This window comes from Marmota flaviventris, chromosome X (genome assembly GCF_047511675.1).
Source record: "Marmota flaviventris isolate mMarFla1 chromosome X, mMarFla1.hap1, whole genome shotgun sequence".
Lineage (NCBI taxonomy): Eukaryota > Metazoa > Chordata > Mammalia > Rodentia > Sciuridae > Marmota > Marmota flaviventris.
Window position 1 is genome coordinate 95,319,802 of NC_092518.1, and position 14,511 is coordinate 95,334,312.

The 14,511-nt window shown below is 35.7% G+C and overlaps 1 protein-coding gene across 4 annotated transcripts in view; it reads left to right on the plus strand.

Annotated features, from left to right (window-relative positions):
- Nucleotides 1–14,511, plus strand: part of Pak3 (p21 (RAC1) activated kinase 3) — an 83,773-nt gene that overhangs the window by 53,497 nt on the left and 15,765 nt on the right. For all 4 annotated transcript variants that reach the window (XM_027932417.2, XM_027932425.2, XM_071606023.1 and 1 more), the window contains 5 exons: nucleotides 8,603–8,651; nucleotides 8,874–8,986; nucleotides 10,203–10,320; nucleotides 11,744–11,843; nucleotides 12,345–12,541. In XM_027932417.2, the coding sequence (XP_027788218.2) occupies nucleotides 8,603–8,651; nucleotides 8,874–8,986; nucleotides 10,203–10,320; nucleotides 11,744–11,843; nucleotides 12,345–12,541 (577 nt within the window). The remainder of the gene's footprint in view (nucleotides 1–8,602; nucleotides 8,652–8,873; nucleotides 8,987–10,202; nucleotides 10,321–11,743; nucleotides 11,844–12,344; nucleotides 12,542–14,511) is intronic.

Below are 14,511 nucleotides of genomic sequence, written 5' to 3' on the forward strand. Positions count from 1 at the left end.
TGCGGAGGATCAAACCCAGTGCCTCGTGTGCTAGGCCAGTGCTCTGCTATTGAGCTACTACCCCAATCCAGTACTTCATTCTTTTTAAAAGATGCATAGGGTTTTATTGTTTGGATTAACTATGAATTATTTAAGCAGGCCCCGATTGATAGACATTTAGTTTCTTTCTGATATTTGCTATTACAAACAAGGCTTCAGTGCATATCCTTACAGATAAACCATTTGACACTTATGTAAATTTATAATTAGGATAAATTCCTAAGTGTGGAATTGTTGTGTGAAAAGATAGTTGCCCTTCATAGAGGTTGTTTCATTTCATTGAACACTCCACCAATGATAATGAGTATGCCTGTTTGCTAGCCATCTTGCCAACACAGCTGTACTCATTTGTTTGGCATTATAATACTATAACAAAAACCCTTCCCTACATTGATTTTTAAGAGGGAAATATATAAGAAAGCAACTCTTAACAAGAAAGCATGTGGCAATACAAAAGGCTGTCATGCAGAATTCATCGGCCAGTGTACTACAGCTGTATGATATTTTCTACCCAGATTAATACAGCCATGTACCTATGTTTGATAGAAAGTGACAATGGGAATATTTCATGAAACCATTTTCCTCCCAGAGGTAAAACTATGTTTCTGGCCAAAGGAATTTTGTCTAACATGTGAATCTTTGCCAATCATTTCATTATACAGAATGGTAACATAATCAATTCATTAATAATTACAAACAAACTTTAGTACTAGCTCATGTGTAATAAAACAAGCTTTCAGTCCCTATGCCTCTAAATTAGTTTTAGTTTTTTGTTTGTTTTCTTTTTTATCAGTTCTTTTTGGTAATACATGACAGTAGAGTCTTAAATTCAAATTAGGACCCCAGACTTGTGGATGTTTTAAGGCTTGAGAAAGTAAATATACCATGTTAGGTATTTTCAAACAACCTCACCACTCAATGAGGAGCCCCCTTTTTATTACATCAAGTTCCTTTATCAAATATGAATAGTTTTAAGTCTTGTATCTTAAAGATTTGATAAATAACAGCTTGGTTTAGAGAATATAACAAAGCAGTGTATGACCATAGAACTGAGGGATAAGCACTGAAAATAAAACATCTGACTTGTTTCTGTTGTTGTTCATGAAACTATGGCAAGAGCAAAAGTGGTGTGTAGTGTGTTAAGTTATTCTTTGAGTAGGACCACCCACCACAAAAGTATTTGCTTCCTCATTGGATCTATTTTGGGCCACACAAGGTAGATCACTGCTATGAAGCACTAAATAGTTGTAGTCTGAGCTCTATAATAGGCTTTGTGATGTAAGAGATTGGAAATACATTAGCATTTGTGAAGAACAGTGTTTATAGAGTGTAGGGAGATGCCCTTTGTTCTACTTAATGCTCTTAAATGCCCTGTGTTGTGTGTAAAGAAAGATGATGCCACTCAATCAGCCTTCATTTGCAGGGTTTGCACGTTGAGTTTTTTTTTTCCAGCCATAGTAATGAGCTTGTATTAAGCCACCTGCCCTCCTTTCCTGTCCAGGCCTTCTTGAACCCAATGGGACACACTGTGAAGCAGCTGCTTAGACTTATGTTGGAGTGAGTAGCTGAGAGTTATCTGGACTTTCCAGGGATTAAGCCCTGTGACTGTGGCCTCATTATCACTGGACTGTAACCCACTGAGCTCCCCAGCCCCAAACCCATAATGTGTTACAGCTCTATTTAAAAGTAGATGACCATGAATACTCTGGGAAAAGTCATGCCCAACTAAAGAAGAGAAAATTACCTGTTAAAAATTATAATACTGGGGACCGGGTTTGTAGCTCAGTGGTAGGGTGCTTACCGAGCAAGCATGCAGCAGTGGGCTCAATCCTCAGCACCACATAAAAATAAAGAAAGAAACTAAAGGTATTGTGTCCATCTACAACTAAAAAGAATATATTTTAAAAGTTATAATTCTACTAATTAAACATTATGCCATCTGGCCCCAACTGCATTCTGTATACTTAGAAAGGTAGCAAGGTAACATGAATTTTTACATAACTTTTTTTTTTTTTACCTTAGAGATGCACTTTTGAAAAGTAAATTACACAAAAGACAACCCTCTGAAATTTCTTTATGAGAACATTATTGCATGCAGTGGTTACTCTATTCATTTCCATCCTTGAGCCCTGAAGGGTTTATTTCTCAACAAAACAAGTAAATGTATAGTAGTGTGAAGAAATACACATATTTGTAACATTATGTCAAGTGCATTAATATAGAGAGGCAATTTCTACACAGGGTCCTCTAAGTAGTGACTTTCTTAAATATTCAGAGGAAGATAAAGTTGAGTGCTAACAACTAACCCCAGATCCTGTCACCTTCAGCCACATGATAATCTTAACTGACTCAGAAACTAGGAGAACCAGCTTGTATGGTTATATCAAAAGAATCAAATATACCATGTCCTGAGACAAACTAAATGGCTTAAAAGGGACACGTGGACTAAGTAAGCAGAAAATTAGAGGCAAGATAAATATTTGGGAGCGGGAGCAGCTTAGCATAATGGATACAATTGTGACCATGAGGAAGTAGCACACATGCACTTAGCATTGATGAAAAATGTTAATGATCTATTTCAAACCAAAATGATAGTTCAGAGCACGGGCTACAGTTTTAAGCTCAGCTGCTGATTAACTGCATAACCTTGGGGCAAGCTACTTACCATTTCCCAGTTTCTATTATTCATTTGTAAAATGAGGATAATGGGGTTGTGTAGGGTGAACATTAAGTGAGATCATCTATTTACTGAGAGCTAGCAGAAAGTCTCAATAAATGATACAGGCTTTTCTAGCAGCGGTAGAAGTAAGAGTAGATGTAAAAAATAACCATCCTAAATGGAGTTTAAAATCCTTACCATGACTGCATTGGCACTATATATATGTAGAACCTTACATGGAGATATTGCCTATCCTTCAGGTTTCCTCACTCTTATTCCCACTAGGCTTACATTGGACCTCATTGAGCTCTTTAGTCCTCATGTCTTTTTCTTTTTCCCCAGTCCATGAGCTTCATTTTAGCTTCACTTCCTTGCCCTTCTTTCCCTCCTTTAATTCATTTCCATGCTGAAATCAAAGTGATTTATCTAACCTTTTAGCTCCACCATGCTGCTGCTTTGGCAGCTACTCAGGTTTATGGTTTGACATTGGCTCTTAGCAGGAAATATCAAAACCTGATGAAGAGTGCTGATAATTAATTTGACTTGTCAGGAAAAATAGTGAACTGTTGTTTTTTTTTTTTTTTGTTTTGTTTTGTTTTGTTTTTTCCTTGCTAGACCGTTTGGGCTAGATGTCAGTGTTTCCATTTGAGTATTATGCACTTGGCCACGTCAGGGACAGACTGTTGATAAAGTATCTAATGTGATGTGGAGAATTCATCACAACTGTAATTGATGATGAATGAACAATGTGTTGGTTTAATATTCTTTAACCGGAGTGTAGGTTAACCCTAAGGTCTGTAATTCAGAGTTAGGAGCCCTTTGTTACTTACTGGTTGTGTCATATTACACATATACTTCCACTCTTGGGGCTTCAGGTTTCTTATCTACAATAAGGAGGTAAAACTGGATGATCTCTATTTCCCTTGAGTTTTAATAATCCATAATTTCTTTTTGCCATCTAAGGAACTGAGATTTGGAATAAATAAAATCCCTAGCATAAACATATGTTCTCTCTACAGCAATCTTTGACTTCAATATAATAGGGAATGGAAGGATAATAAGGATGAATGTAATTAAGTGGCTTCATAAAAATTGAATTGACAATATGGACCATTTTAGCATAACAGCTCCAGTATGTCAGTGAATTAGGAGTGTTAACCTCGATCTTTGTTAGATTGATTTCTGGTATCTGTATAACCCACACAGCTGAAAGATACTGATTTTTTTTTTTTTTTGTACAAGGGATTGAACTCAGGGGTACCTAGCCACTGAGCCACATCCCCAGTCCTTTTTTATATTTTATTTAGACACAGGGTCTCACTGAGTTGCTTATGGTCTTGCTAATTGCTGAGGCTGGCTCTGCACTCATGATCTTCCTGCTTCTGCCTCCTGAGCCACTGGGATTACAGGCATGCACCACTGGGACTAGCCAGACTCACTCACTCACTCTTTCTTTCTTTCTTTCTTTCTTTCTTTCTTTCTTTCTTTCTTTCTTTCTTTCTTTCTTTCTCTCTTTCTTTATTTTCTGTCTTTCTTTCTTTCTTTCTCTCTTTCTTTTTGTTAAAGTGAATTAAAATTTATTTTGTAAAATATATATTGAGATACTTTAAGATACTCCAGGATGTTGCAGAATTCATCTTTTAGGAATCAGTGTGATACATGTTTGGCTTAAAGATTGTTTCTTTTGAAGTACATATATACTACTGTGCTTCAATTATTACAAGAAGAGGTCTTCTCACCTTCACCACCAAGACCTCTATAATAGTCTCTATGAACCCCAGATTGTAAATAATTTTGATGAGTATATTGTATTTATTAAGTAATTGTTTATTTCTTATACTTCAATAAGCAAAAAAAAAAATGCATATAACTGTGCTGGGGCTATAGCTCAATGGAAGAGTGCTTGCCTAGCACATGAGAGGCACTAGGCTCTATTCTCAGCACCATGTAAAAATAAATAAAATAAAGGTATTGTGTCCATCTACAGCTAATTTTTTAAAAATGCATATAACGTAACTATTGCCTACAGCCTTCTGGCCACCATGCAATATCTAACATAATCATTAGTTAATATAATTCCAGCTAAAATAACATGTATATGATATTTTAATTAGTTGCATTCAGATGAATGTTGAATTTCTGTTATGAATTTTGAGATATCAAATATCTTGAAAACTTCCAGGCACTTAAAGAGCTTCCTAGTCATCCACAGACTACCATCAATCAAATAATAACTATCATTATGACTAATATTTACTGGACAAATAGTATAGGTCAGGAATGTTTACATTTTAAGCACTGTAGACATTTAATCCTCCTTCAATCTTGAGTCATAGTGAGATTAAATTATTTACTCAGTGTCATACAACTAGGAAGTAGTTGAATGTGAACCAAGAGAGGTTAGGATGAAAAGGAATAAGGGATACTGATCTCAGCCCAGTGATAGGCAATGAAAGTGCTTCAATAAATGAGTCTTAAAATTTTTTGACATCTGTTGAAGGAGAGATTTGCACTTACACCACTGAATCTTAGATTGTTAGAATATAGAAATACAGTAGACTTGGGGTGCAAAGAACTATTAGGCATGCTGAGATGGAGCTAGGGATAAGGCACTAAATTTCACTGTGCAGATTATACTTGAGTATGTGCATTTTAGTTGAGGGTTCTACAAAGGCTGGAAGTTGGGTAAACCAATCACTTACTAATCAGAGCAATGAATTCCAACCAACTAGCAACATGTTTGTTTTTGGGATGGTGAATAGGATGGAGAGTATATCACTATTTTAATACTGGGAACAAGGGTGAGGGGAAAGGGGAAAATGGCTCCCACTAAATAATTATGTATACACAGACAGGTGGGGGAAGGGGAAATGAGGGGGGAAGTTCATTTTTAGTTAATAACTGATGATCTAGAGTTTCAGGGTCTGTAAACCTCTGTGAATTAGGAATTTTTGGCAATTCTATACCACTGAATGTCGTAAAATCCAGGATATTAGGATTCCAGGGTTAGACTCCAACAATTTTAAGACAATAAAATGCTGAAGGAATTAGGGGACAGAAACCCCAAAGGATTTGCAAGGTAAAGCTCAAGAGATGTTAAACACTAATCTCCCTTTCACTCCAAGTCAATCACAGTTTTAGGTCCTAGTACAGTGAAATGGACTTGAGGTTGGAGAAATGCTGGTAGAGGATAAGGGGAGATGCCTTGGCTGGCATTTTGGGCCTTCCTCCCCAGATTTAGCTGGACCAGCTCCCATTTTAATTGTTTTATATTGAGGGTTCCTGCATGTGGTTTCATTTGATAATAGTATTTCAAGCTTAAAAGAAAAAGACAAAAACACTTCTCTAGGGAGAAAAAAAGATGTGGAACCTCTACAAAGTGTTCCACTACATCACCCTTAACCTCTGTCCTTTGGAAAATAAAGACAGATGCTAGCAAGGATGTTTTGGCTGGGAGATTGGGAAGGGTCAACCAAGAACTCAGTGAATCAGTCATCCTGTACTAGGAAAGTAGTAACAGCAGTAAAATCAGATAATAATAACAGTTACCATATTAAGCATCAACTGTGATCCAGGCACAGGGCTAAATACTTACCTAGATTTTGCTGTTTGAGTCTCTCCACTCCTAAGAGATAGGTACTACTATTACCTGACTTTGCAAATATTATTACTCTTTTGCATCTGAAGGAGTTGTGAAAATGGCCTAAATATGTAAAGATATACAAATGAATTTAAAATTGTATTTTGCAATTCAGTATAAGAAGTTGCTCAGGGATTATTCCAGCTATAATATACACCAGGTTGAGATGATCTATCTATCTATTCCTTTGAACTTAGAACAGCTCTGAATTCAGAAGAAAAAAAAATCACCTTCTGGCCCTTAAAGTGAGGAATGTCTTATAAGCTTATTCCAAGAGGAAGTGTTTTTATGTAGACTTAAGTAGAAGAAATGTTTTCTTCAATGGAAAAAATTCTTATTGCAATCATATGCTTGCTCGAGGATATTTTTATTAATGTGCTAATTCAGCAGATATTTGTTGGGCACTAACTATGTGCTCTGAACCCAGAATCAGAAACACAAAATGGACAGAATAATTTATTTAATATAATCCTCAAACCTAAGAAATTTATATAATTATCAATTCCAGGTTTAGTGGCCTCTATTTTGCGTGATTTTTCAGCTTAGTTGGAATAGACATTTAAAACTCATGCAGGATGTGGAGGGAAGTACAGTTGTTGGTTATAGATGATAGAATTAAAGAGCTTTAGGAACAAAGTAGCCCATTCCCTATACTTTACATGTGAGAGAGTCAGATGACCTTAATTATAAATTGTATAACCTTGGCCAGGTTACTTAACTTCTCTCAACCTTAGGTTCCTCATATATACCATGAAAATGATAGATTTTCCTTATATAGAAATAAGGTAAAGAATACATAAAATAAGCTACATGGGCTGGGGTTGTAACTCAAATGGTACAGCATTTGCCTAGCATGTATGAGGCACTGGATTAGATTTTTAGCACTGCATTTAAATAAATAAAGGTCCATCGACAACTAAAAAAATATTAAAAATAAGAGAAGTTATATGAAGTTTGTCACAGTGTCTTGTAGGCACACACACGATATGCTCAATATATGTTTGCTGTTATTGTGATCACTATTTTTCATGTGAGAGGATTAAAACAGTAACAGGAAATGCATTGTCCCAAGGTCATATAGGCTGTTGACAGTATGCCAAGTATTAGAGCTCAGATCTCTACCAATAGTGAAATATTCCTTATACTACACTACCCATTTTTTCCTGGGACCAGGTAATATAAAATTCCTAGGCTTATGAGAAATATTTCGGCTCACCCAAGGAGAAGAAGAGAGAAGAAATACTAGGAAATACCAGACATAAGAAAAGAATGTCTGGACTCAGAAAACAAAACAACATAAGGGATAAATGAAGAGTAAAAGAGAAACAACAATTACCAGAGAGTTTAGATAGAAAAGTGGGAGCATTACAATGCCTAGTGGATCACAGGATTGATTTCAAACCTAATTCCTTTATTTACCACAGATGAAATTGACAGTATTTTTTTTCCTTTTTATTGGGGGTGGAGGTGAAAGATGGTTCAAAATGCAGGTGTGGTTCACAGAAAGTTATTGTGAATGTAACTTTATAATTTCTATTTTTAAGCATGGGAACACTGTAATTGATGTTAGAATATAAGCCTGAATACTACCAGTCCTTAAGGAATGATGGAGTTTAAAAGGGTATTTGGCTAAAGCAATACTTCAGCTAACTAATGCCATAATAAAACCACATTATTCCTTTGTGTAGCTACAGTACTGGTACAGCACTGAGAGTGGTTGATTAGTTAGATGAACATACTCTTAAAAATTAGAAATATATTAAAAGAGCCACACTGTTCCTCTGCTGAAAGTGAAGGTTAATTTCTTTTTGCCTAAGCAAAAGTTGATGTTGCGTTTGCTAAACTAGATTTCAGTTTAAGCAGAGGCCCTCAATTTTCATTGTTGTACGAGTTGAGGAATATTTGGAATATTTAAGTAGTTTCCCATCATTGCATAGAGCATGGCCCAGAAACTGGTGCCAAAAAATCTTGACTGGAGTTCCTAGCCCACCACAAGGGATAGACAGTGAATGATTTAGGTGTAATTAGTTTATACAGAGGTTGTTCCAATATTGTGCACTTAAAATTTTGTTAAAAGGGTAGATTTTGTGCTCAATGTCCTTACCATGATAATAATTTTTTAAAATATGCTCTTGTTTTACTTCATCCTTTAATCTTGACTTTGCTAATTTTCCTCTCCTGCAAATAACCAGTATTTTGTTGCAAGTGAAATACATTGGTAACACCTTTATTGCTTATTCATTTGATAAATTTCACCTTCACAGGGCATCGGGTACTGTTTATACAGCACTTGACATTGCAACAGGACAAGAGGTTAGTGCTAACATTTATTCCTGATTATTTTCCTTTATTCATATTTATTCCTTGTTAATGACATATCTTATGAAAAAATGTAGATAATTTACTCATGGATTTGTGGTACAGAGAAAGAGCTTAGTAAATAATTTGTATGCCTCATTCTGTGTTCCCAAAATATTGATGTTTGTGTTTATTGTGACAATTGTGATTTATTCTCATATTTTCATCATCATTCAGGTGGCCATAAAGCAGATGAACCTTCAACAACAACCCAAAAAAGAATTAATTATTAATGAAATTCTGGTTATGAGGGAAAATAAGAATCCCAATATTGTTAATTATTTAGATAGGTAAGTGTTTTCTCTCATTATGTACATGTTGTTCTTATGAGATGGCCTTTTCTTGGTAAATTATTTTATTGGGCTTTTATTAATTTAACAGTCAAATATTTCTCAAATGCTACAAAGTAGTAGAGTGTGAAATACATGGCTAACCTTGCACCCACTTATCTTTGACCGCCCATCAAACATGAAAGGTTTTATGGGTTTGGTTCTAAACATAAACAGTTTGTGTAATTTCTACTTGCGGATTGTGGCTCCACATTGGCAGGAAATAGAGAGCCATGGTGCTTTAAGCATTTCTTTTAGTTTTTGTTTGGAGTGGGTAAGATCTCTAGGAGGCTGAATGAAGAAAGGCTGACTACAATGGCCCTGCTTTAATGGGTGCTTTGTGAGGAACTGACAGTGAGGTCTAGGGAATTGAGACTTTAATCTTAAACCTTTTTCTAAACCAGGTAATTAATGTTTCTTTCATCAGTAGTATTAGCAGTGTTATAAATAGGCATTTAAAGACAGCACTAACTCTTCACTTGTGGTTAACATCTGTCTCTTTCAGTTTCAGTAAGTGTTTGTTTAGCACAACTCTGCTGTTCTGAGGGAATACAAAAGAAAAAGCTAGTTCTTCAACCTCCATGAGCTTAAGATCTTGCTGTCTGAGTTTTAGACCAGGTAGATCAATGATATTGGAAGGAGGAAAAAAGGAGGATGGAAATTGAGAGTCATGATCAGTGTTTCATAAAATGCCCTTGGGGACTCACTTGCAGCAAAGTGACCCTGTGCATTCGTAATTTTGTCAAAATTGTATTTGCACTTGTAGAAATGCAGGTTTCTGGGCTGCTTGCCATAACTCATGAAATGGACCCAGTGAATTTTCATTTTTAATAGACTCCCCAGTGCATCTTATGGACATTGTAGTTTAATTTCACAGTGATGTGGGCCTAAAGGCACATCAAGGGTCCTTCCATTCCTTATAAATCCTCGCTCTTGCTAAACAAGGAACCAGAGACCCAATGATACTACTTAAGTGTCTAAACATGGCCCCAAGTTATTTTCTATAACTTCATGCTCTTTGCCTGTATAGTAAGGCTCTGGTGACCTCTGTGCCCACATTTGGTCACTTTTTGTTCTTGAATAACTATAGATAATAGACATGGCTCCACTCACAACTGACTTCTCTCAGAACTGAGACTTGGTCACAAGTCAAAGTCTTTTTCTTTTCTTGTTATAGCTACTTAGTTGGTGATGAACTGTGGGTGGTCATGGAATACTTGGCTGGTGGTTCTTTGACTGATGTGGTCACAGAGACCTGTATGGATGAAGGACAGATAGCAGCTGTTTGCAGAGAGGTAAGAAAATAGAGCATTTCTTACCAAAGAGTACACCAAGATTAGTATTTATGCTTATTCAGAATGTTTATAACATCTAAGTAACAATAACAAAAATTTTCTAATGAAAAAACAACTGGAGAGCCTGACTTCAATTTGAATCTTAACCTAGTAGCATTTATTTGCATCAGTCTCCCCAGCCCCTTGTTTATTTTAGTTGCTTTTTTTGATAATCTTTTGAGTTCCATTATGTAATCCTTGAGGTGCCATATTTAATCCTTGAGGTGCCATATTCATATCACTATAGTGAATATGCAAAATGGTGATGTTCACATGGAACTTATTCCTGATTTGGGGGAATTTTAACACAATATTTATTTTTTACTACATATAAAATATGACCACATGATATTCCGATCTTTTTCCAGAAGGCAAGTTAAACAAGGTTCTCCTTCAGCCCAGGGAGCAGTTGCTTTCATACTACAAGGTGGATATTCCCCATAGCCCTCCAGTGGGCCTGTGCATGTTTCTTTTCTAATAATGGTATCATGTTCTTACTTCAAGCTAAATAAAGGATTTTTGTTATAATTATTTTTTCAATAATTTTAAAAACACACACTTTTCATTAGAGTCTCATGTTGGGCATTGTCCTCTATCTCATTCATTATGATGAAGTTTTCTACAAACAAAATAGGAATAATGATTCACTAAAACGTGGAAACAAATGATAGAAAAACAAAAATAAATGATATCAACTAATCTTTACATTTTGTATTAAATTGTTTGCTTGAATTTCCTCCTTTGTTTTCTTCTTATTCTCATTTCCTGCACCCCAGACACCACAGATCCACTAAATGCATATGTTTTCTATTCATGCAATAAATCAAATTTATTGTCATTCAAGTCCTGAGCCTGTGGTTTCCATTTTTTGGTATTACAATACAAAAGCATCTCCAAACAAGTATCTATAGTTATTTTATAAACTAGGAGACCTTCCCAAACTTGGCTCTCCATCAGAAGTAGCTTAGAGCACATGTTTCAAATGCAGATTCTTGGGTACTACTCCAAACCTATTCAATCAAATGAAATCATATACACAAAGGCTTCCTACATCTGAAAAGACCAAGCTGAATCTATACCTTGCAGATAACTAGGCCAAAGGATGATTATATTGTGTGTTAGCTTTGCTGTATTCATGATTAGTGCTACTTATATCCTTACTCTTTCATGGCCTAGTCTGACATGGGAGCCATCAAACTTATACTGCTAAGTAACATCACTGATTTAGTGATAGTGTTATTTTAAAGTGGTGTTAAGGCATGCAGTAATCAATTTCATTTGACAACACAAAATTATATCCTTCCCCAATAATTTGTCTAGAAATGAAACTTAGAATTTAAAAAAAAATTGTGATATAATTGGAACTTTTTTTCTGGTTCAATAGTGCCTCCAAGCTTTGGATTTCTTGCACTCAAACCAAGTGATCCATAGAGACATAAAGAGTGACAATATTCTCCTCGGGATGGATGGCTCTGTTAAATTGAGTAGGTATTTTGATTCAGATCATGTTTGAGAAAATATCAGGGAATTTCTGTTCTTTTACTACCTATCTTAAGAAGATAGAAGATAATGGCTGCTGAAATGATTTATTTGGAAGCATTTGAGAACCCAATTTTAATTAATTTGTTTTATGCTGTGTTCGTGTAGATTGTGTCCAGAATTTTTGCATTTAATATTTCACATTTTCTAGTGTTTTTTGTTATGATTGGATGACAAGTACCTAATTTGAAAAGTGAAGGATACTGTAATTTGCAGGAAACAATAATGGACACTGAAATATATTAAAGCTTGGTAAAAATGACATCAATGATTATTTCTGACCCCCCTAAAACCAGAACCAGCTGAGAAATTAAGTATCAAAAGGATGTGAGCTAGGCAGCTATGGAAGCTCAGTGTTTCACAGGAAGGTTCAACCATATCTGAAAGTATCCTATTGTAGAATGAAAGAGGGTGGGCTTATTTTAATTGATTTTTCTTCTCTACAGCTGATTTTGGGTTCTGTGCCCAGATCACTCCTGAGCAAAGTAAACGAAGCACCATGGTGGGAACTCCCTATTGGATGGCACCTGAGGTGGTGACTCGCAAAGCTTATGGTCCAAAAGTTGATATATGGTCTTTGGGAATTATGGCAATTGAAATGGTGGAAGGTGAACCCCCTTACCTTAATGAAAATCCACTCAGGGTAAGTGAGAGGAGAACTCGGGTAGTTCATCCCCAGGAAAGGGGAAAGGCCAGATATCATTTCTGGTTTTCACCAAAATTGACCAGAATGGGCTTTTTCCTGGGACAAATAACATAGAAGCAACAGGTTATAATTTTAAAATTACTGTGAGCTTTGTAAAGTTTTCTTACCATGCCTCAATGGTTTCCTAAAGTGCTTTGAAGTCATTATATCTAAAGAAAAGGGTCACTGGGTTCAATCCTCAGCACTACATAAAAATAAATAAAGTTATAAAAAATTCTTTAGTATAGCTCTCTACTGTAAGAACAGTAGAAATGGAAAGAAGAGAAGATGTGAGAAGCAAAAGTATTTATCACATGACATGGTTAAATAATCTATCTAGGAAACACTTACTTTATAATGACTTTAACAAAGTTAATACATTTCCAAACAGCTATAATTTTAAACTGGATTTCCCTTCATTATCATTAATGATTTATTGAGCAACAACAACTTGGTGGGTACTGGAATGGAACACAGAGATAGACATAGCACCAGTCTGGTGAAATCACAAACATCATTAGAAGACTGTCAAGTAGAAAATGAATGGAAATAGTTGGGGTTGGGTAACTCAGTTTGCTACTGCAGAAATGGAGATTTGATCCTCATGTGGCCCACTTACCTCTGCAAAGAAAAAAGTTCCATTTCATAGCCTAATCCCACCATCTTTATTCAGAAAGGTGCTGTTGATCATGAAGGAAAAAGGCAAAGAAGTATAAAAGAAATGTCTGTCTTCTCAGTACAGAAGCAAACCAGTAGGTATTATATTGTATTTAGTCTAACGGTGACCCAGAAGCTGTTTTATGTATATAAAGGTCATTATATTGTTGAAAAAAAAGGAAATATACACAGATTTGAAATTTACTTCCCAAAATCATTCATATGATTCTGCAATATGTATACTCAGAAAAATGAGAAATTATATCCTATCTATGTATGATATATCAAAGTGCATAAATGCCTTCTACGGTCAGGTATAACTAATTAAAACACATTTAAAAATTAAAAAAAAAACTCATTCATATCATCTGTGTCATTACCACTAAGAGTCTAAAATTGAATTTCATTTCTAGGTATTAAAAAAACCATTGCCCCTTAGTAAATAGTTAAATGTGCTCACATTAAGCTTACAAAAATCCACATTCAAACCAAATATATGTGCCTTTCTGTACATGCAAAGAAACCTACAAACTAATTGTCTAGTTGTTTTCACAGCTAAATATTTTGTAAATGGGAGCTATATTTCCTATTATGGAGAGGAGGACAGCCTCCTCCTTGGCCCCCTTCTAATTGCTCTCTGGTACTTGGCCTCTTGTCCTAGTCCCTACATTGACTGGAAAACAACAGATATGAGTGAATGCCCTAATGAATGCTGTGGGCTATTTCTCTGGTCTCATGAAATAATCTGGAAGTGAGATGTTCACATTGATTAGCTGCCTGCGGCGCTGAGTGGAAAAGAAGGGGCATTTTCCCACCATTTGTGGGTCAGCCCTCCATGAATTTAATCAAGTCCACCCCTGACCTATGGACCATCGCATCAGGATAATTACTTGGGCTTTTCCTTATTGTTTAACTACCTTTTCCCATTAAGAAATAGCAGTGAAAGAACACATCAGGCCCGTTGTTTCCATGGATTTCCTCCTCTAAGTCTGTGGAGTTTGGAGGCACTAAATGGATTATGGCTATTTTGCTTTCTGCCTTCTAATGAGTAATTTACAACCTGCAGAATTTAAGGATTAAAAAAATGGTTCTGTAAAGCAACTGGTCTCAGTAATGCATTTATTACCTTCTTCAGTTCCTCAATTATAATTGATCGCTCTTCAGCTAGGCTGCTAATTGTTAGAAAAAAGGAAACAAGTTTTAATCTTTATAGGCATCTTCTGGCTTCAGATTAGAACTCATAATTAACAGCTTGTCTTTTAGAATCCACA